Source organism: Dermochelys coriacea, chromosome 7 (assembly GCF_009764565.3).
Source record: "Dermochelys coriacea isolate rDerCor1 chromosome 7, rDerCor1.pri.v4, whole genome shotgun sequence".
NCBI lineage: Eukaryota > Metazoa > Chordata > Testudines > Dermochelyidae > Dermochelys > Dermochelys coriacea.
This window is the reverse complement of record NC_050074.1, coordinates 69343016-69367039: the sequence shown is the minus strand read 5'-3', so window position 1 is coordinate 69367039 and position 24024 is coordinate 69343016. Positions and strand designations below refer to the sequence as shown.

General features: G+C 42.7%; 1 protein-coding gene across 3 annotated transcripts in view; it reads left to right on the top strand.

The window, feature by feature from the left end:
- The window catches only part of LOC119859307 (rap1 GTPase-GDP dissociation stimulator 1-like), a 60946-nt gene that overhangs the window by 14545 nt on the left and 22377 nt on the right, over nucleotides 1-24024 (top strand). Inside the window, exons 2-7 of one of the 3 annotated variants that reach the window (XM_038411239.2) lie at nucleotides 3048-3152; nucleotides 7863-7985; nucleotides 8148-8273; nucleotides 17361-17489; nucleotides 18921-19046; nucleotides 20269-20412. In XM_038411239.2, the coding sequence (XP_038267167.1) occupies nucleotides 3048-3152; nucleotides 7863-7985; nucleotides 8148-8273; nucleotides 17361-17489; nucleotides 18921-19046; nucleotides 20269-20412 (753 nt within the window). The remainder of the gene's footprint in view (nucleotides 1-3047; nucleotides 3153-7862; nucleotides 7986-8147; nucleotides 8274-17360; nucleotides 17490-18920; nucleotides 19047-20268; nucleotides 20413-24024) is intronic. The other 2 variants (XM_043518966.1, XM_043518967.1) reach the window with 2 other exon arrangements.

The following is a 24024-nucleotide window of genomic DNA, read 5'->3' as shown; positions in this document are numbered from 1 at the left end:
TGAAAAAGGTTAATGAAATCCTAAAATGCATCAAGTGAGGTGTTTCCAGTAGAAATAGGGAAATGTTATTGACATTACACAAGGCATTGGTGAGTGTTTATCTGGAATAGTGTGTGCTATTCTGAACCCCCATGTTAAAGGTTAATTCAAACTGGAACAGGCGCAGAGATGGGTTATTTGGATGATCAGAGGAATAAAAAAATCTGCCTTATGAGAGGAGACTCAAGCAGCTTCGCTTGTTAGCCTATATATCTTGAAATTAGATGAAAGTTTCTAACCATCAGAGGTATGGAGTTCTGGAACAGCCTTCCAAGTAAAGCAGTTAGGGCAAAAAACCTTACTGGTTTCAAGAATGAATTTGATAAGTTTATGGCGAGGATGGTATGATTGCCTACAATGGCATGTGGCCAATCTGTAACTGCTGGTAACAAAAATCTCCAGTGGCCAGAAATGGGACACTGTAGTAACTCAGACCTACCTATCTAGAGAATTCTTTCCCAGGTATCTGGCTGATGGGTCCTGCTGACATGTTCTGGGTTCAACTGATCACCATAGTTGGGGTTGGGAAGGAGTTTTCCCCCAGGCCAGATTTGTAGAGGCCCTGGATTTTTTTTTAATTTTTTTTTTTTTGCTTTCCTCTACAGTATTATGCCTGGCTCACTTGTTGTTTTAAACTAGAGTAAGTCACGGATTCTCTGTAACTTGAAGTCTTCAAACTATTATTTGAGGACTTCAGTAACTGAGCCAGAGATTAGGGGGTCTATTACAGGAGTGGGTGGGTGAGGTTCTATGGCCTGCAACGTGCAGGAAGTCACCTAGAAGATCACAATGGTCCCTTCTAGCCTTAAAGTCTGAGTCTAATTGCTTTTTTATTTCCATTTCAACCAAAAACAACTTTTGCCCCATAGGCAATAATAACCTTCAATATTGCTCCACTCCCTTTAAAAACAAACAGCACAAGACAGCTGTGATTTTGCTGGAGAAAAACAGCTCCTGCACAGCATGCACACCGTCATTTAGAAAAACTCACCTCACTTAATCGACATACCCAGGGAGAGAAAATAGCAAAAATGTCACGAGCGTCACTACAACACCAAAAATGGGAATGATGAATTATCACTACTAGGAAAATGCAGAAAATTTTCTGCGTTGAGTCTTTGCAAGTGTTTTTATGGAAAAACAAACTTTTTAGTGACTAGTTTGTGGAGGAAAAAATTGTTTTATTGCAGCTCTGATAACGAAGGCTCAGCACACTTCAATGTAATTTCTGTAGTCTACATCCCATGAACTCAGGCCATAAATCATCATGCAAGTACATTTTATGCTTAGTCTAGCACCCCACCAACATGATTAGGAGTGGCATACATTCGTTGTGGGTTACTGGAAATATAGATCAGAGTAATCACTCACACTTAAAGAAGCTTGAATGATTTTCTTAAATACAGATCTTTGTTTCAAAATCTTCACTTCCCCATCACTGTTCATCCAAAACCAAATATAACATCCCCGCCCCCCAAAAAAGTCTAAATGTGTGCATCCTCTTTAATCTCTCCTAGGTATGGGCAACACCTGAGATACTTTTTTGTTATTGGTTCTGCCAAATTTCCTCAGATGCATGAATTTTTTAAACTGAAACCATGAGTGAATTGGTCAGGGTCTCATTTTATTCTACTACCAAAAGGTCATGTCAGCAGAGGAGGAAGAGGTGCTTGGAAAAAATGGTTCTGATTTTTTGCCCCTCTATCTAGTCATTTTTCTTTCTCGGCACTTTTCAAAGTACTCTTTATTTAATTTATTTAGTTAAAAAAACAGTACAGGTGGGGCAAATTTGTGTGTGTATATATTTTGTGTGTGTTGCATATCTATACAAGGCAGTATTTTCTTGTATACTTGACCTTGGTAAACTGTACTCCTGTGCAACTGCTAGTTGTGGTCCTAGCTGATATGGGAATTCTGAACTCAAGTAGGACAAAATGAGCTCACTAGTTAATATGTCGATAATACCAGTTGAGATTCTCTCAGACCTTTTCCACTCAACTGATCCAGAACACGTTGCCAGTTCTCTGGGATCCAACAATTCAGTTCAGCTCCAGCTCATCACTCACATTACTTTATTAGCCAAAAGAAAAGGAGTACTTGTGGCACCTTAGAGACTAACAAATGTATTTGAGCATAAGCTTTCGTGAGCTACAGCTCACTTCATCAGATGCATGCAGTAGAAAATACAGTGGGGAGATTTTATATACACAGAAAACATGAAACAATGGGTGTTACCATACACACACTGCAATGAGAGAGATCAGGTAAGGTGAGCTATTATCAGCAGGAGAGAGAAAAAAACTTTAGTGATGATCAAGGTGGGCCATTTCCAGCAGTTCACAAGAACTGAGGAACGGGGGGGGGGAGGGTGAAATAAATATGGGAAAATAGTTTTACTTTGGGAGTAGATGTGTCATTACAGTCTTGATTCAAGCCTAAGTTAATTGTGTCCAGTTTGCAAATTAGCCAAGTAACAGCTCTATGCCCACACTTGGCAGGCCCAGACACTGGGGATTTAGGTATAGTTGATACTATTCCAAATCATATCACAAGTATACATAAACTCTGTAATTTTTCCTAGCTACTAACATCTATAGTTCTTGAATCTAATTGGTTTGGACACTGTATTGGTCCTTACATGCTCCATCACTTATGTTCTCACCTTATCTACACTTCAAGCTTATCAGTTCAGTGTGTTCTGGCTTATCTTGGCGAGCCCAGAAATATTCTTCAGCACACAGCTTGTCACACCCTTGTTTACAGTCTAACCTTACCTTCAAAGGTTAGGCAAGCTTACTAATGCCCAGCAAGATCTATGCGTACAGTGCCTTTCCACCTCAGACATTTCATAGCAATTCTGTTATCCGAGATCTGGGACAAAGATAGATTTGGGCCACTCTTTTTGATGCAATATGTCTTTTTGTGAATATGCTTAACAAGAGTGCCTAGACCCTTCATGAAATGGCATCATGGAGATCTGTTAAAATCTTTGTTTCCTCTTTAAACAGAGTCCCTAAATCAACACCTGGAATGTCTCAAACTCTTTGGAGATGAAACTGAAGGTCAGATCCTTGAAAGTTTAAATGGGATTCTTCTGGCTCTTGCCGAAGACAGTTAAGTATCAATCCAAACCATTTTTGATTGCCTAGCCACACCAGCAGACTTCCTGAGGACTTGTCACCTATCATGACTATATCTATTAGATAAGGAAATTACTCCTAAAATGCCCTGTTTGCTGCTGTGTTGGGGAATGGGAAGTCTCTGCTGCAAACAGACTAACTGATTGATTAATTTGTCCTACTCTACCAGGAGAGTGCTTTAAGGCAGCAATATTAAAAACAATATCAGGCTCCTAGCTAATGGACCCATAAATTCCTAACCCTTTACGGGATTAGGAAATATAATAGAGAGCTGATCAGGAACTGGAACTTCCATTCCATGGGAAATTGACATTGAGGAAAAAATTAACTCCAAATTGGAAACAACAAAAACTTTGAAATTAAATTCTGAACATTTAAATTGAGGACATTGGAAAAATATTATTTTGGTGACATTGGTTCATTTTTACTTTAATATTGAACTCTTAAATATTTAAATTGTTTTCTCAAGGAAGACAGATTGGAGAGGCAAGGTGTTCAAGACTTCCAGATCCTCAGATGTGCTCTGCAAAGACATGTATTTTGGCCTTCTCTATCCTCCCTTACCCTATCAGCATGCTGATGGCAGAAGTTGTCTGGATTCCCTCAGAAGTAGCCATGGATAGGACCCAGAGAGAATTAAAACATTTCTGAGCTCTATCTAGCTGTTTCTCATGCTACAAGTACTTAATTTCCTCCTCCCTGACTGTCACACAGAAATTCAAGAGTCTGCATAGGACAGATGTTCCTACACCAGCATAATCTCATGGAGCCCCAGAAGATGGGTTTCTAGGGGGTTCCAAGGGCATTGTGTGGGGAGATATTTGAGGGCTGCTGCTGAGATCTGTCAATGGAGGGGATGATCCAGCCTTGAATATTTAGCTTCAGTGGAAATTTCCTATTAGTCCTCCAAAAGGTACTTAAGACTAATGAATTGCAAGCCAGTTGCTTGAACTGAGGTTTTTTATTGGAAGACTGACAACTGTAGAACCTTAAGAGTAAATCAGAGCTGGGAGGGTTTAAGCAGAAGATAAATAATTGGGATAGCCTTAAAACAAACAATTACATTCCCTCCTAGGCTGAGATTTACAAAAGGGAATTATATCTGCTGATTCCGAACTATAGCCATTAGCTACAGTGTAGTTAAGATGATATGAAAAGACTTGTATCGAAGCTGTTGGCTCGTTCCCTATTCCATTTAAATCAATCATTTGAGCAATGTAAAACTCTGGGAGTCTCCAAGTCTGGCTGAGAAGACAAATGTACTGATCAAAAAAATCTGAAGGGGCAAAGAAACTCCAGGTTTAATTTCTTACCTAAGAAATATGCCTGAATCCTAAAATCGTCTTTTGGTGATTATCCCCAATAGATTACAACTAACGTATGATAAACTACTGGGCTAAGTTATACATTTAGACAGCAATTAAAATACTGGAATGTGATTTAAGGTTTATGGCTAGAAAACTAACTGCAGCCTTTAATAATAAATCTGAAGTCTACACTCACTGGGACTTATTTTAATAAAGAAATAAGTCATACAAATTTCTTAAAGCTGATACTCTAATAGTGACACAGTATCTGCTTTTCACTTAGAAAGCACTGCATTCAACTTTACAAAGTTGGAAGTTCTGTTACTACTGTAACAAATTTCAGTCTACAGTTTGATCACATGCTACACTTCCACTCTGTTCCTCATTGTCCATGGTGTGTGGTTGGTCATTTGTCACAAGTTAGTTTTGCTCCCGGATTGGATTTGCGAATTCATTTAAACAGGAAAATGAACAAACTTCTGCTAGGAATTTTCATATGAATAAATGTGCTAAAATTCCTGAAATAGTTTGGTTTGTGACCATCTTCAGGAATAAACCATGCTTATCCAAATCACAAAATGAATATTACAGTAGAACTTCAGAGTTATATACACTGGAGTTATGAACTGACCGGTCAGCCACAAACCTCCTTTGGAACTGGAAGAACACAATCACGCAGCAGCAAAGACCAAAAAAACCCAAACATACAGTACTGTGTTAAATGTATATTACTTAAAAAAAAAAAGGCAGTGTTTTTCTTCTTCTGGATAGCAAAGTTTCAAAGCTGTATTATGTCAATGTTCAGTTGTAATGTTTTGTTCAGAGTTATGAACATTTCAGGGTTATGAACAACTGCCATTCCCAAGATGTTTGTAACTTTGAGGTCTACAAATCAAACATGCCAGTTTTATTCACAAACAATTTGCAAATCACACTATCTGCTCACCCCCACTTTTCAGACCCCCCCCAAAGAAAAGATGAGGAGACAGAAAAGATGAAAACACTAGGTTGTTGCAGCTTAGAAGAGGAATGTTACAAAAGCCAACCTAATTTCAAGCTGCCTTTCTACCGGACATCAGGGAAATGCTGTTCTTTCATTATTATCAAGGGGTCAGCTCACACTCATTCACCATGGGTTTAAATATTAAAGCTGCAGACAGTGATAGTCATCTGTACCATACAGGCTAGATCTCACTTTCCATTCTCTGAAGCATTGTCAACCTATTAGTGTTATTTCCAGAGGATGCTGTGTAGAAAGGTCTGGCAGTCCCAACCTATCCCCAGAGCCCTTTGCTTCTCCCAAGTATGTTGCTTGCAAAAATAAAATAAAACCATGCACCTTTGAAGATTCGGTAAATAGGCCTGTCTGGGGGGCTAATTTCTTATTATTTGCAGCTTCACTTATTTTCTGCTGAGTGGTGGTGGGTTGGTTTTACTGTCAGCATTTGCTTGGCACTATTGCCTCTCCTTCAGAGCTTGGGGATTTATTCAGTTGCCATGGCAATATGGCCTGAACTTGAAGGTTAGACTGTGTGCTCTGTACAATACACTTGCATTTGACAGCTCTAGAAAGAAACCCACTAATCATATTTTCAGAACTTTATCCTACCTCCTCATTTAATTTATTTCAGACACTGACCCCTGAGGAACCTCAAGAATAAATGTTTCAAGTGGATTTCAATTATTCTTGTGCCCTCTCCCCCCACCTGCAGAGGGGATGACATAAGAGCTGTTATGCCTACTCAATGCCATGCAAGGATCCCTCTGTCCTGGAGTGGATCTTGCTCAGTACTGCCAGACATCTTCCTTACTTGTCCACAAGTAAAAGGTTGCAGGACTGGGCTCATCAGTGTTAGCAATGCACAAGAGATTTTCTAGATGATTTTTCTGCATAACAAAGTTTTGCAAAGTTTGGCACAGGTGGTATTTTCTGCACACTGGGGCACAAGCCTGGAAAAAACAAAGTGTCATATTTAAGGATTCAGTATATTAGAACAGTAGTGCTGGGGAAGCTTGCGCCTGTCAGCACAGATATGTGCTTTGGCACCAAATTCCTCAATCGAAAATACTATTATGCAAATGTTGATCGCAGCTCATATTTAAAGTTGTGCTGAGTTTTGTACACAAACCTCTTGTAATCTTATTCTTAATCTAAGAAGGAAATCTTGTTAGCTGTGTTTGCAGTAATATTTAACTTAAGTTATTTTCAACTTTTTACAACATGTTAGTTTTACTTATTATAGTGTATGTAGTTACTTACTGAGTTTCATTAGAAGAAATTGTGCTTTTAGAAAACATATCCAAAAAAACCTCATTACATGTTTCTGGATATTGAGGAAAGGAAACAGGTAAATCATTTTAGATTTTTAGAGCAACAGTAGAAAGTCTCTTGAGAGTAAAAGAGGTGAATCACAAACACCATGATAGTGATATGCCTGTCATCACAGAGCTAACAGCAGCTGTGTTACATTGTTGTAGTTCAAGCAAATTAATAAAATGTTTAGAAATGCCTAGCATGATTTCAGTCTTTAAATGTCACCTGTGTATGATAATGGCCTATTTACCTGGGTTGGAGCATGTTTATTTAAAAAAGCAGGTTGGTGGTCAATCCATCCTAGCAGACAGTAATAAATAAACTTAAAAAAAACACCTATCTACGTACAACATGGAATTATTCCAGGATAGCATATGAAGGAAGTTGTCTTTTCATGACTGATGGTATGTGTGACCAACTAGAGAATAAGGCAACCCATTACACTAGGAAAAATATTTTTATGACCAGGCTGAGTCCCACTTTTTCTATTGAAGTTTTAGCCTCCTTCAGCCAGTGTCAAAGCATAAAAAGACTTCTATCAGCCAGTACTCAAGCAGGAAAGAGTAGCATTTTTTACAGCCCTTTGTCGAAAGACCAGCCTTCCCCCTCCCACCACTCTCCCAGCTGACACCAGCCGGTGTTTGTTTATATATCCATCCTTTAGAAGACTCAGTGGCCTGACAACAATTAGACATGATGGGACGGCAGGATGTCCTATTGTGGGGTAGCTATATGACGACAGTCCTAATTGCTAGAAGCAGCTGCTAGATGACAGGCCAGATCCCATCCACAGTTCAATTCTCACAGTTGGAGAAGATGGAAATGTTTCCCTCCAAGGTCTGACACATAGGGCCCCTTCAACAAGGTTCTTAAGCACTTACCTGACTTTGAACAAATTGGTAGTCCCAGTGACTGCTTAAAGTTAGGCAGGTGCTTAAGTACCTCGCTGAATCAGGATCTTGATTCCAAACACTGCTTAGACCTCAGCAGAAACCATGAAGGCAGATGCAGTAAATAAAGCAAATTCATTGCCACTACTGTTAACACTCTCTATCATTGCAGAGCAAAGATCCTCCAGCCTACTCACAAACAGTGGGATTTTCCCAACTTTAGCTCAAATTCTCAAAGGCAATCCAAACTGTGCAGTAAAGGCAGCCCAGGTGATTGCAGAGATAGCAAAGAATGGTATGTAAAGTGTTCCTATAAATAATGTTAAATCCATTATTTCTGTATACTTTCAATCCACTTATCTGTTCTATGGATGCTAATTATTGGCCTTGCAGTTGATGTATTGGTTTTATTTCAATAAGGCAAGGTCCTAGAAGCTTCTCTCCTCTGTTTGTGTAGAGGAAATGAAGAAGCCATGTATCGATGCAGGTTTGGTTCTAGCTTTGGTACCTCTACTGGAGAGCACTGACCAAGAGACATTGCTTCATGCTGGGAGGGCCATTGGCCGCATCTGTTATGAAAACAGTAAGTACTGTGACAAAGCTCAGTCCTTGCCTCTGTGGGTCCCACATTTCCTAGCGGATTTCGCTAGCCTCAGAGGCTCACTGTGACCCTCCACGTAACCCTTCTTTCTCTAGAGACAAGGGTCACAGTCTACTGAGCCATTTTCATCATAAGCCAGTGAGGGAGGTGAGGAGAAGTTATCCTTCCTTGCATAGTCTCTGTTGTCTCCCAGTCTCAGTGATTAATGGGGTGGGGGGAAAGAGAGCCCAGGCCCACCCTCTACTCTGGGCTCCAGCCCAGGGACCCTAATAGTATCAGCTATGGTAGTTGACCTTTTAGAAACATGACATGTACAATTCCCTGGACTACTTCCCCCACAGCAGCCCTCACTTCCTCAAGCTCCACTTCACCCTTACCTCAGAGTCTCCTTCCTTGTGCCTGATATGGTGTGTACTACTCGGCCTCTCCAATCGCGCAACTTCTTCCCACAGCTCCTGACATGCACTCCCACCTGACTAACTGGGAGGCTTTTAACTAGTTTCAGCCAGCCCCTCATTAGCTTCAGGTATCCCAGTCAACCTAACCGTCTCCCTGCCTTCTGGAAAGGGCTTAATTGGTCCCAGGTGTCTTAATTGACTTGGAGCAGCTTCCATTTCACTTATCCTGATACCAGAGATTTGTTTAGCCTGGAGCTAATCTATCTATCTCCCACTACTCTTCCATAGCCATCTGGCCTTGCCCCGTCACATATTTCCCCCCCCCCCACTCAACACCATAGAGTTGGGCAACTTGGAACGCCAGGCACTATGCTCATGACAGACCATCAGTGTTGCCATGGTGGCATCCAGCCCTGTGCCGTATGCGGAACTGGAATGGTTGGAGGAATAAGAACCACCTGGTGACCCTTGCATTCTTTTCCTTATTCCGCTGCATCCACTGGAGGGGTGCATGGTCCGTCACAAGAGTAAATCGCCGGCCTAAGAGGTAATAACGCAGTGTCTCTATAGCCCATTTGACAAAAAGGCATCCTCTCTTGACTACTGCATATTTCTGTTCTCTTGGGAGAAGCTTTCTGCTTAGGTAGAGCATTGGGTGTTCCTCTTCTCCCACCATTTGTGACAGAACTGCTCCCAACCCCACCTCGGAAGCGTCTGTTTGTAAACCAAATTCCCGGTTAAAGTCTGGGGCTCTGAGTACAGGGTCATTACAGAGGGCTGTCCGAAGCCTGTAAATGTCCCCTCCACTGCGTCGGTCCCTTTACAATGTCTGGACCTCGGGCCTTCACCAGGTCTGCTAGGGAACTTGCCCTAGCAGCGAAGTGAGGAATAAACTGTCGGTAGTAGCCTACAACGCCTAGGAACGCACGGACCTGCTTCTTTCGGGTCGGCCAGGGCCAGTTTTGAATTCCCTCTAGCTTATTCATTTGGGGCTTCACTATGCCCCTTCCCATAATATATCCCAGGTACCTAGTCTCTGCTAGCCCTATGGTGCATTTAGCAGGATTAGCAGTGAGGCCAGCCCGCGTTAAGGTGCGCAGTACTGCCTCAACTTTCTCCAAGTGGGTTCCCCAGTCTGGCATATGGATGATCACATCATTTAGGTATGCAGCTGCATAACTAGTATGGGGGCACAGCAGCTTATCCATGAGGTGCTGGAATGTGGCTGGGGCCCCATGTAGCCCAAAAGGGAAGACAGGGTACTGGAATAGCCCAGCTGGGGTGGAGAATGCTGTCTTTTATTTAGCTTCTTTGGTCAGAGGAATCTGCCAGTACCCTTTTGTCAGATCCAGTGTAGTCAAGAATATGGCACTACCCAGTCGGTCAACCAATTTGTCGATGCGTGGTATGGTGTATGCATCATACTGGGATATTTCATTCAGTCGGTGAAAGTCATTACAGAATCTCCTGGTACTGTCAGGTTTAGGCACTAGAACAATTGGACTGGACCACTGACTATAAGATTCTTCAATAACCCCTAATTCTAACATTTTTCTTTACTTCGGCCTTGTTTTCCTCTCATTTGGCTGCTGGGATTCGGTAGGGTCTCAATGTTACCTTGGCTCTGGGGATCGTGCAGATATGGTGATAGGTCTCAGTCATCCGCTTTTGTAGGGAACACATCTCTGTTGTGATTAATCATGTCGGCTGCCTCGATCTTTTGGATCGGTGTCCAGTTGGATGATGTCCTCTCTTGCTCGTGTAAGTTATTCTCCTGGGGAAGGGTCTCCTGCATGACTAAGCATGCCTCTTGATTGTGCCGAGGTTTTAGAAGATTGATGTGGTAAATTTGCTCCAATTTCCGGCGGCCTGGCTGCTGCACCTTATAGTTTACCTCTCCCATGGCTTTGATTATTTTGTAGGGTCCCTGCCACTGGGACAACAGTTTACTTTCTGCTGTGGGCACCAGTACCATCACCCGATCCCCTGGTTGGAACTGTCAAAGCTTTGCTTGGTGGTTATAATGGGTTCGTTGGATCTCCTGTGCTCTCTCCAAGTGTTCCCATACAATGGGTGTAACTTGGGCTATCCAATCTCTCATCTGCAGTACATGCTCAACTATGTTCCTTCCAGGATTTGGCTCCTCTTCCTAGGCTTCTCCGGCTATATTAATTATGCCCCAAGGATGGCGCCCATAGAGTAGTTCGAATGGAGAGAAACCCGTGGAGGCTTGTGGAACCTCCCAGATGGCAAACATGAGGTAAGGCAATAGAGTATCCCAATCTTTCCCATGCCGGCTCACCACTTTCCTGATCATGGCCTTGAGGGTCCTATTGAACCTTTCCACAAGGCCATCTGTTTGTGGGTGGTATACAGAGGTCCGTAGGGCTTGTACATGGAGCAATGAACAGAGATCTTTCATCAACTTGGACATGAAAGGTGTCCCTTGATCAGTCGGTATCTTCTTGGGTAGCCCAACCCTGGCAAAGATCTGTACTAGCTCCTTAGCAATTGTCTTCGAAGTTGTGTTGTGCATGGGAACAGCTTCCGGGTACCGGGTTGCATAGTCCAGTACAACAAGCACATGTTGGTGGCCCCGAGCTGTCTTCTCTAGGGGCCCTACCAGATCCATGGCTATCCATTCAAAAGGAACCTCTGGGTTGGAAGAGGGATCAAAGGAGCCCACAAGTGCAAGAGAGGGCTATGTAACTGGCACTCCGGACAAGAGGTGCATTATCGCCGGACATCTTCATGTACTCCTGACCAGAAGAACCTCTGCAGGATCTGTGCCTGAGTTTTCTCTACCCCTAGGTATCCTCCAAACAGGTGACTGTGGGCAAGACTCATATATGGCTTTTTGATGTTTTCATGGCACCAGAAGTTGTTGCATCTCTTGCTCCTGCATTTGCACCACACGGTACAGGAGATCTTTCTTCACTATAAAGTAAGGTCCAGGACCCCGGACCTTCCCATCCACGGGTATCCCATCAATCTCGGCCACCTCTTTCCTGGCATTATCATATCTGGGGTCCTCTGCCTGGTCCTGTCCAAAACTCTCTCTCCCGGGGCTAACCTGCCCAAGCTCCCAGGGGCTGGCTTCTGCTTCTTCCAATGGCTCGCCACCGTCATAGCTGGGGGCAGCTTCTGGCTCACCTTCTGTGGTGGAAGTTTCTCTGTTGGCTGCTCACATCCATCTGCCTACTAGGGAGGTCTTCTGGCCTTAGATCAGGATCCGGGTTCCCAAGGCCTTTGCGGCCTTCCTCTCCTTTTTCCTCTTCCGGGTCTTTCGGGGGGCTGAGAACAAATCCTAAGAAATCTCAGTGAACATTGGGTGTTGACATTCCCCCGGTGACGAGTCGCTGTCCTCAGGGCCCCCTCCTCACTCCAGCCTCTCCGCGGGGAGTAAATTATCAAACCCTGGATAGTCCCTGCCAATGACTACAGGATATGGGAGTCTAGTAACTACGCCCACGGTCACCTCAATGTGGTTTCCCTGAACCTCTATCTCCACTGGGATTGTGGGGGAATGGCTCACGGCCCCATGCACGCACGTCACTGCTACGCGTTTGGCTTGTAGCAGCTGACTATTTTTTTACCAGCTTACCCAATATGAGGGTGATAGCACTCCCAGAGTCCACAAGCACTGTAGTCTCTGCTCCATTTATCCTCACTGGCCTGGTGTAATTATGCGGGGCTAATGCAACCCCCCCAAGAGGTGGATAAGGGAGCATGGGACCTCCCAAACCCCCAAGTTACATAGCATAGGCTCCTCGGTGCTGGGCCACTGTGCTGCTATGTGTCCCCACTTCCCACATGCATAACATCTATAATTGCTTTTAATCACTCCCCTATCCCGGGAGTTAGGGGGTTTAGTCCCAGGGCTCCCCCCACTCAGGCCAATCCCTTCCTTCTGGGATCCCCGCTGGTTTTCGACCCCCCCCCCTTCTTCCACCTAGGACTCCCCATGGGTTTGGCTGCCCAGCCTTCCAGGGTTGGGATCGGGTGGTTGCTTCGAAAGGGGCCTTCCTTGGGTAGTTGGGTCAGTCCCCTAGCTGTCATCCATCTTTCTACCAGGGTTATCATCTCGTCATACGTGGACGGATCGTTCTGGCCTACCCATTTGCGGAAATCTGGCGGCAGTCCCCGCATGTCATGGTCTATGACCAAGGTTTCCAAAATCTCCTCCGGCCTGCACACCTTGGGCTGTAACGACTTCCATGCGAGGTGTATGAGGTCGAATAGCTGGGACCTTGGGGGTTTGTTCTGGTATTTCCACTCATGGAACCTCTGGGCCCTTACCGCTGCCATTACCCCTGCTCGTGCTAGGATCTCTGCCTTCACACAGGTATAGTCAGTGGCATCTGTGGCAGGCAAGTCAAAGTAGGCTTTGTGGGCCTCTCCACACAAAAAGAGGTGAGGATTCTGGCCCACTGCTCCTGTGGCCACGCCTCGCGCTGAGCACTCTCGAATGAGAGGAGATATGCCTCTACATCATCTCCTGACGTCATCTTTGGCAGACAACCAGTGGCCTTCAGGCTTCGCGTCCCGTCAGACCCGTGGGCCAGGGTGGTGAGGATCTTCAGCTGGTCCACCACCTCTCTCAAGAGAGCACGATCTTGGGTCACCTGGTTCATCAATAATTGATTGGTTTCCTGCTATAGCTGCATGACTCCAGTTGTGCCATTGCCTGAACCTGGGTGGCCTCCTGCTGGGCTGCTGTGGCTTGTATCAGAGCTCTTACCATCTCCTCCCTTGTGGTACAAAGCAAACAAACAAAAACCAAAACAAAAAAAAATCCAAACCCCCCCAGTGCACTTTTTTTAAAAAAAAAAAACCTCTTTCTTCCGCCACGCTGTGAACGAAATCCCACTCCTGACACCAGTTGTGACAAAGCTCTGTCCTTGCCTCTATGGGTCCCGTGTTTCCTGGCGGATTTCGCTAGCCTCAGAGGCTCACTATAACCCTCCACGTAACCCTTCTCTCTCTAGAGACATGGGTCACAGTCTACTAAGCCATTTTCATCATAAGCCAGCGAGGGAGGTAAGGAGAAGTTATCCTTCCTTGCACAGTCTCTGTTGTCTCCCAGTCTCAGGGATTAAACAGGGGGCAAAAGTGGGGGAGGGGGGAGCCCAGCCCCACCCTCTACTCGGGCTCCAGCCCAGGGACCCTAATAGTATCAGCTAGGTAGCTGACCTTTTAGAAACATGACATGTACAATTCCCTGGGCTACTTCCCCTACAGCAACCCTCACTTCCTCAAGCTCCACTTCACCCTTACCTCAGGATCTCCTTCCTTGTGCCTGATATGGTGTACTACTCAGCCTCTCCAGCCACACAACTTCTTCCCACAGCTCCTGACATGCACACCCACCTGACTAACTGGGAGGCTTTTAACTAGTTTCAGCCAGCCCCTGATTGGCTTCAGGTGTCCCAATCAACCTAGCCTTCTCTCTGCCTTCTGGAAAGTTCTTAATTGGCCCCAGGTGTCTTAATTGACCTGGAGCAGCTTCCATTTCACTTATCCTGGTACCAGGGATTTGTTTAGCCTGGAGCTAATATATCTATCTATCTCACACTACTCTTCCATAGCCATCTGGCCTTGCCCCGTCACAGTACTCAATTTGCTGAAGGAGTGCTGTACATTCTGGCTACAGTTGCAATGTTGTTTGTTTTTGTTTTGTTTTTTTAAAAAAACATGGGCTTTCTACTTAGACTGAGGTTAACATTCTTTATATGTAGTGCTATACACCAGTGGTGCTAGTTCAGTTTCCAATTGCTTCTACAATAGACATACCAGCAAACACAACATGGTTTTGACAACAAGGAGACTATAAGGGGTTAGATTCGCTTTTGAATAACTTTTTATTCATTGTAATTACAATAAGTTAATACCAACCCGCTAGCCAAATCATTTAAATAGCTTGCAATTTAGTAAGAAGCAGTTTAATAAAACATGCTGTTCCTAAGTGAAATTATTTGTATTACAATAGTGCCTAGAGACCCCAACTGAGATCAGGGCCCCATTCTGCTAAGCGTTGTATATGCAAACAATGAGACATTTCCTGCCCCAAAGACGTTAGACAAATAGACAAGACAAAGGGAAGAAAGGAAACAGAGAGAACTGACTTGATCTAGATCACACAGGAATTCAGTAGCAGAGAACTCAGGTCTTCTGATTCCCAGTCCATTGCTTTACCTACTGTACTGCACTGCCTCTCATGGTAAAACGTTTATAAAAGCAGTACTGTTTCGCTGTTAGGAAAATTTGCCATAGGGGAAAAATCTGGGCATATATTGTGGCATCAGTGGTTTATTTTGATGAAACCCAAATCAGAATGCAACATGTTGGGAATTAAGATATTGTAGGTGATAAGGCAGGTTGGATGCTTCAGATGTGGAATAGTTACAATTATCTGAGTGTCAGAAATCCCATAAATAAGTGGAAAAATAAACTGTGTATATTTAGAACCAGATTCCCACCCCTTGTAAACTGATGCAGCTCCATTGACTTCAGTGGAGCTATGCTGACATACACCATCTGAGAATCTGGTTTCTAAAAAATAAAAACACCATACCAAGCTAGGTGCTAAACTGAAGTATTGTTATATGTCCTGAGACTCTTTGGCACTGGAACAACACAGATTACCTCTCCATCTGAAAGATAACAGCTGTTAAAGCAATATGAAAGCATAATGTGGTCTTCCTTCTAGAGAACATACTGTAATGGTACATGTTTAGAACCTTCATCTTTCATAAAGGCAAGTTCTCAGAAATAACTGCAATTCTAGAATGCAAAGAGCTAAGTTTTGGCAGTGTCACAAACTGCATGTAAGATACAGGGTTGCACTGCCCCAGGAGCATACCTGGATCTAGACTATGAATCAGTCACAGTCTAGTTGCTAGTTCTCATCCTGCTCCAGTGGGTAAAGTAATCTTCACCACCTCTACGCCTGATGCTCTAGTTCATTTGTACCGACTGATACACGGAGGGATCTACTTAAGATTCTGCCTGTTCCCCCTCCCATACACCTACATGAGGGCCAGGCATACATTTTTAACAGTGCAGGTAGTTAACCATTAGGACAATTTACCAAGGTATGATGGAGTGTGACTCACCATGCCAGTGCCACCATCTTGGAGATGACCTCTTTAGGTTGGTACACCCTCTCCCGAGAGAGCCTTGCCCACCGTCACATCTGCTCTCTGACCCATGTCACTCCAGGGACTGTGGCATCCTCTTCATGACATGGCCAGAGGGCTGTGTCATGAAACCATCTGTGCTCCCCTCTTCTGTGGGTTAGTACTGCAGTCTAACTGTCCAGCCATTTCCAGTGCAAGGACCCAGGCCTACCCACTACTCCAGGTCCCAGCCTAGGTACCCTGTCGATGATAGCCATATTGTGTGTCTCCTTAACTCCCCTATGACTGCTATGCTTCCTTCAGCCTCTTCCCTTGGTGCCCCACCACCTCACCTCAGGGCCTTCAGACACTGCTCTCTATCCAAAGTACTAGCCCTCCTCTTGCTAGGAACACAAACTTCCCTCCTTGAGCTCTAGGCAGCTACTGACTCTGCGCTGCCCTGCAGCTTTTTTTATATTGGCTGCTCCTCACAACCTCTCTTATCGGCTGCTTCCCTGTGCAGCCTCCCAAGGTGTCTATTAACCCCCTAAATGCTAATGTGGGGCAGATACCCGATCACACGAGAGTTGTGATGGATTCTACAGCACTGACCATTTTAAACTGAAGATTGGATGTTTTGCTACAAGATGCTCTAGGAATTATTTTGAGGACGTTCTACAGCCTGTGTTATACAGAAGCTCAGACAATCTATAGTGGTCCAGAGGAGTTTGTTCTGAATCTTGTACTGCTACAGCCCCACCTGCACCACACTTTGCAGGTAGTGTCAACAGCCCTAATGAGGTAAGCATTCAATTTAATGATATCCTTAAAGCACTGCAAAACCTCATCTCTTAGTCTTCATTTTAGTCGTCTCCTATGTTAGGCTGTTATATCATCTGACATGCTCACTCCCACTACAATTGTCTTAACACCTCTTGTATAATGGCCTACCTGTTCAGCTCCCAAAAAACAATTTTACCATGAGGGTAGAGATTAGGGATGCAGTTTTGGTCTTCAGAGTAGCAGCTGTGTTAGTCTGTATCTGCAAAAAGAACAGGAGTACTCCACAAGTACTCCTGTTAGTTTTGGTCTTGTAATTTCACAGCAGGATTCTTGACCCCAATTCTTTATGTTTCATCCACATCCAGAACTTCTATTTGGATCTGTATTAACCTGAATCTGCAAGGTAAAACTCTCCTTAGTTTGGAAGGATCATGGAGTCAAGATCATGTGATAGAAGGCCAGAATGGATGGACTAGTGTGATCAAAGTTTGATCTCTCTGAATTAATTCCTGTTTAACTAGAGCATTTAAAAAAATTAAAATCTTAAATTTATTATTTCCAGTGATTATCCACCACAACCCAAATTGTTCTTATGATTAATTACCCTCAGAGTTAAAATCTGCACTTTATTTCTAGTCTGTATCTTGTAGCAACATTTTATTTTAACTCTTACTTTAGGGATGCCTCCTCCATGCCCTAGTTAGTATAATGATGGATTAATCCAAAATGAAATTCCTGTTGCCTTTCATTTCTATGCGTTTGATTTCCAGGTGACCTTCAGGAGCAGCTGGTGAAGGCAGGAGTGATCACATCACTGGTCAGGATATTAACTGATTACCCAGACAGTGAGCCACTTGTCCGTGTCAACCTGTTGGCTTTATGCAATCTTGCAAGCCTAGGTGGGTATTAAAACATTCCCAGATTTGTAACTGTGTTGGTTTCATTTCTCATGCTACCATTGGCTTGTTCTTAGGCAGTGTTTCCACAAGTAGGGTTGGCCATAGCATGCAAATGTTTGTCCTGCTATCAGGCAAAGTCACTGCACAGAGATTAGAAACCTGCGGTTGGGATAAATGCAAGACTGTCTTTATTTCTTGTTATACAGAGGCTTACCTCCTTGCTATGTGCCCCCTTGTGGCTAACCTAAATAGACTCTAACTGTTCATAACTAAACACCAGAACCTGTAGCAGTTGCTGACCAGCCACACACAAATAATTAAGATTCAATACATGTCCTCCTAGCCTCTTCCCAGAGAAAATTAATGGGCTGTGTCCTTAGCTGGTATAAATGGATGTAGCTCTACTGACTTCACAGTGTATATGATAGTACTTTTTTTTTATTTAAAATGTGTTGCAATGTAATTTTATTAAGTATCTTTTTTTCCATGCATCTCATACAGGACCAGGGACACTAGGAATTTTTGATGCACCTTCTCTGTCTACCATTCATCATTTATATGTCTTAATAAAATGGCTTGATTCTCTTCTCACACTGGTTTAAAAATGGTGTAGCTCCATTGACTGACAGGAGTTGCTCCTGATTTACACAAGCATTAGTGAGAGAAGAATCAGGTGTGAAGTCTTTCATTTCTCTTCCTATGGAAATTTTGTGTTATGATTGTGAGAACCTCCCATTTATTTATTTTTTGGGGGGGGGGGAGTCTCTAGCCCTCATGGTTGCTGTTAAAAGAAAATCTTAACCCCTAGAGGCTCACAAAACAGAAGACAAAAAAACTGAGTTTTTTATTTATCTCATGATTTTTGAGGAAGGGCTGACTGTTTTTAAACTCTTAATGTTGGCAATACTGCATTCTGGACATATTCTATTTCAGCCATGTCCTTTATACATTTTTTCTTAAATTGTTAAATCTTCTATATCTCATGGCACTATGGCACATATATGTTAAGCTTTTGAAAGAGCTTGTGTGGAAAGTTTGACTGCCCATCCTGAACAAATTGGTTAGATTCTTGCTGGGATACTTTTTTGCATAGAAAACGTTCTGGTAAAGTGGTACATGCTGTCATACCACAAGACAAATTCATCACTGGTATAAAGCCATTAAATGCAATGGAGTTAGGACAGCAATTGATTTGATTATTATTAAAAAGGTGTAGCCACTGGAATGACAACTGGATTAGACAGCAGAAGAAAAATGAGGCAGATTGTTTTTGTTTTTTCCCCTTTAAATCCCGTCAATGATTAGATGTTACATGTATTAAACAAATTAGCAAGGCAACTAGATTCAAAGTAGCATCTAGTCATTTCTGAGATATTTTTTTAAAAACAGTATTACATTTAAGTGTGAAAACATATAAAATTACCCACACAGAGATTTCTAAAGAAGCTCTAAGCAAGACAAAGGTTGCTGAACATCTAGTGAAGCAGCTGAGAAGGGCAGAGAACCATCAGAGGATAGAAAACATCATTGAGGTTCTACAGATGCTAGCGGAGAATGGTAAGGGTTCTCTTATCTTGACGAGTAGGCTCCTTAGGATGGAGGATACTAGCATAGTGGCTACAACGAACACTCCAGGGTTTTCAGTGGAATTCCATTACTGGAGGCAGGGTCATAAGCCCTCCTCATAGAAACAATGGGTGAAATCCTGGCCAGATTGATGTCAATGGAAAAATTCCTGAATAAAATATGAAGTGAGGGAGTGGTACGAAATGAACCATTTGATAATTGTGTATGATACACACAGCCTCCATACTGTATGAGAATGCAGAAGATTACTGGGACCTGATCCTAAAAGATATTTTACAAATTATAATGGGTATAAATGGAGATAAAAGGAGCCCCTTTACTAAAAGTAATCAGCTGTGGTTGACTAATGAGGCCAGTCTACTTCAGTGAATCAGATGACAGTTAATGCTAAATCAACAATTTCATGAAAATGGTATTTCCATGAATATATTTCTAGCACAATACCTTTGTGTATTTATTTATAATTAAAGAGATCGTACATCTGGGTTTCACAGGGACAGTCCCCTGTCTTCAGATGATGTCTAAGGAACTTCTATGGGGTGCCTGAAATGGCCCAGTTTTTCATTTCCTCCATCACAATATTTGTGGGATTTTATTTAGGTTTGTTCAAGACATTGCTATATCACACAATTTGTTCAGGGTTTATCAGCAACAGAAAGTCTAGTGGAATGAGTGGTCAAACAGCATTCCCCACACTGGAGTGAAAAGAGTAATAGCTAGAGATGTTATCAAAGCTGTTTGTTGTGTTCAAATTCAATATTAACACCACTGGAGAAAAATCCCCCTCTCTGAGAAATATAGCCATGGTGCTGCCAAGTTGCAACTTGGCAACACCAGTACACCTGTTAGTATTTTGCAGTTCTTACTTTATAACAAGGGTGATATCTTATGTGACAAAACATCTGGAATGTCATTTTTAAAAGCACAAAACATTATAAATTGCAATAGAAGTTCCGTAGTTGCCTCATTCACCCCACCCCCACAAAAAATTACAATGATCTATCGAAAAGGTGTATTTATTCTGATTGTGGTGTTTTCCAATGGCAACATCCCTGTTTGTGAACAAGAGTCCCACAAATTACTGCACCTGGAAATATTTTAAATTTATTGGGGATTTAGCCTCCTTGCATTCATTTTTTATGCAGTGACCCAAAGAGAAGCCATTAACGTGCATGTTCTCCTACTTCTGCAGATGCTTTGAAAGTGCAAATGGTAGAGGCGGGTGTGCATGAGGCACTGACAGAGATCCTGCTGAGGCTCCAGGGCAGTTCGCAGGCAGAAGATATGCGCAGTGTGAAGGCTGCATCAGATCTCATTGTGTCTCTGCTCCTTGGAGGTAAGATGCATGGAGAAGCAGCCTAAAGCCCCATTAGCAGCAGGGATTGCCATATGTTCCTGTGCTTTCATTTCCTATCTGCAGCCTGTTTCAAGATTCCTTGGGGGAATTCTTCTCAACAGCCATTCTTTTTTTCCTCCCCACTTACATTATGATTGTAATGCTCATGTTGCCATAATTTTCCTCCAAGCATATACACATTTTGCCTTAGGCATTTAATGCCACTATGCCTGCTCCTAGGCAGAGGCGAGAAATGCAACAGAACACTGTACTGCCTTCTTAATTGTGGCTTTGTGTATCAGTCCAGTCTATCTAGAGCTGGGTTTCTCCAACTTTGTGATAACCTGGCTCCTCTGGGTAGCCACTGAAATATGCAGTCCTCCCCAAAAAAAAGGAAAGCTCAGATATAAGACCAGATATACTACTTGAGTTAACCTCAGTTTTAAAGGGCCAGATCCTTAGCTGCTGTAAACCAGCATGGCTCCACAATCTGGCCCATAATGTGAAGTGAGGGACTAAGAATACTAGTGTTATAGCACAGACAGTGCCTACATCAGTCTCTACAGACTAAGCTCTGCAGCTGAATAATGCAGTCATAGGTCTATATGAAGACCCTTTGTCTGCCCCCTTTCTCATGGAGGCATTTCACAGTACGGTGGGTCCTTTCAAATAAACTGGCTTCTGACATAGCAATCTCAGACTGGTGTTCTCAATTTTTTCCCTTCAATACACCTTAACTCATTCAGTACATTTAAATACCTATTGTCAAGGTTCCTTCCCCACTCTGAACTCTAGGGTACAGATGTGGAGACCTGCATGAAAACCTCCTAAGCTTACTTTTACCAGCTTAAGTTAAAATTTCCAAGGTACAAACTATTTTACCCTTTGCCCTTGGACTTCCACTGCCACCACCAAATGTTTGACTGGGTTTACTGGGAAAGCGTTGTTTGGAAACGTCTTTCCCCCCAAAATCCTCACCAAAACCTTGCACCCCCATGCCTGGGGAAGGCTTGATAAAAGTCCTCACCAATTTGCATAGGTAAGCACAGACCCAAACCCTTGAATCTTAAGAACAATGAAAAAAAGCATTAAATTTCTTACAAGAAGAATTTTAATATAAGAAAAAGTAAAAAGAATCACCTCTGTAAAATCAGGACGGTAAATACCTTACAGGGTAATTAGATTCAAAACAGAGAATCCCTCTAGGCAAAACCTTAAGTTACAAAAAAGACACAAAGACATGAATATTCATTCTATTCAGCACAGTCTATTTCCTCAGCCATTTAAAGAAATCATAATCCAACGCATATCTAGCTAGATTACTTACTAAGTTCTAAGACTCCATTCCTGTTCTGTCCCCGACAAAAGCATCGCACAGACAGAAAGCCCCTTTGTTTTTCCCTCCCTCCAGCTTTGAAAGTATCTTGTCTTCTCATTGGTCATTGTGGTCAGGTGCCATCGAGGTTATCCTAGCTTCTTAACCCTTAAACACAGATGAAAGGGTTTTTCCTCTGGCCAGGAGGGATTTTAAAGGTGTTTACCCTTCCCTTTATATTTATGACACCTATTTAAATATATTCATTGCATACACTCTTCATTCATTCATTCTTCAAAAATGGAGCAAGTGTTTCAGTCATCTGGATTAATGAAGGAAGGAAACATAAGAATTTTAAATTACTTCGTATTACATGCTTCTATGTACTGAAAATGAAGAATACTGACCTTCTTAAAAAAAAAAAATGAAGAGTCCTTGTGGCAACTTAGAGACTAACATTTATTTGAGCATAAGCTTTCATGGCTTGGGAGACAGGCCAGTCCTCGCTTACAGACAGCCCCCCAACCTGAAGCAAATACTCACCAGCAACTATACGCTACACAACAAAAACTCTAACCCAGGAACCAAACCCTGCTACAAACCCCGTTGCCAGCTCTGTCCACATATCTATTCAAGGGACACCATCATAGGACCTAACCACATCAGCCACACCATCAGGGGCTCATTCACCTGCGCATCTACCAATGTGATATATGTCATGTGCCAGCAATGCCCCTTTGCCATGTACATTGGCCAAACCAGACAGTCTCTATGCAAAAGAATAAATGGACACAAATCTGACATCAGGAATCATAACATTCAAAAACCAGTAGGAGAACACTTCAGTCTCTCTGGCCACTCAATAACAGACCTAAAAGTGGCAATTCTTCAACAGAAAACCTTCAAAAACAGACTCCAACATGAAGCTGCAGAACTGCAATTAATTTGCAAACTGGATACCATCAGATTAGGCCTGAATAGATACTGGGAGTGGTTGGGGAAATTAAGTTTAGGTTTTGTAATTACCCAATACTAATTTCTCCCTACTGTTATTCTCACCTTCTTGTCAACTGACTGTAATGGGTCACTCTCTTACCACTTCAAAAGAGATTTTTCCTCCCTTGGTATCCTGCTGTTAAATTGATTTCATCTCGTTAGACTGACCTCACACTTGGTAAAGCAACCCCCATCTTTTCATATATTTATACCTGTTCCTGTATTTTTCACACCATGCATCTGATGAAGTGGGTTCTAACCCATGAAAGCTTATGCCCAAATAAATTTGTTAGTCTCTAAGGTGCCACAAGGACTCCTCATTATTTTTGCCGATACAGATTAACATGGCTATCACTCTGAAAACTGAAAAGGAGTATTTGTGGCACCTTAGAGACTAACAAATTTATTTGAGCATAAGCTTTCGTGAGCTACAGCTCACTTCATCGGATGCATTAGGTGGAAAATACAGTGGGGAGATTTATATACACACAGAGAACATGAAACAATGGGTTTTATCACACACACTGTAAGGAGAGTGATCACTTAAGATGAGCTATTACCACCAAGGGGGCGGGGGGAGGAAAACCTTTTATGGTGATAATCAAGGTGGGCCATTTCCAGCAGTTAACAAGTTAACTTGACCTTTCAGAGTATACATTTTGCTGCCCCAGACCTTCGATTTCCTCAGTTAAACTGACCTTTCAGAATATACATTTTGCTGCCCCAGACCTTTCATTTCCTCAGTTACACTGCTGCACTGTGAGAAGGGATGGAGTCCAGCAGCAGTTTTTGAAAACAGAGCATAAAATGTCATAGAAGACATCTGAGATGCTGCTTTTGATGTGTGAGACACATAGAATCTATGCTCAACCATAAGGTATAGCAGAAAAATGTTAGCAGCTTCTGCTGATCTTAATTGTAATTTGGTTCAGATGGCCTTGTATGGGTGACAGCTTTGCAGCATTTGGGGCTACATGAATTAAAGAACAACTGCACATAATCATGCATTTACATTGCATCCTTTGCCAAAATCTCAAAGTAACTTACAATTTAATTAAACTTTTCTTAAAAGTCAAAGCTGTGGCAAACATTTGAGATAAACGCTGTAGTATATTCGGATTCAGTATAAAGAACTAGTTCCAGATTTAGTAATCACAAATCTGTGGCTTTCATTCTTAAGATTGCATTTAGCTTATGCAGATCTCAATGAGTAACATACTGACACCGAACACTTGGAAACACAGTAGATACATACTGTTCCTCGATCCGCACTTGTAAATCCTAGGAGATTTCCATGCATT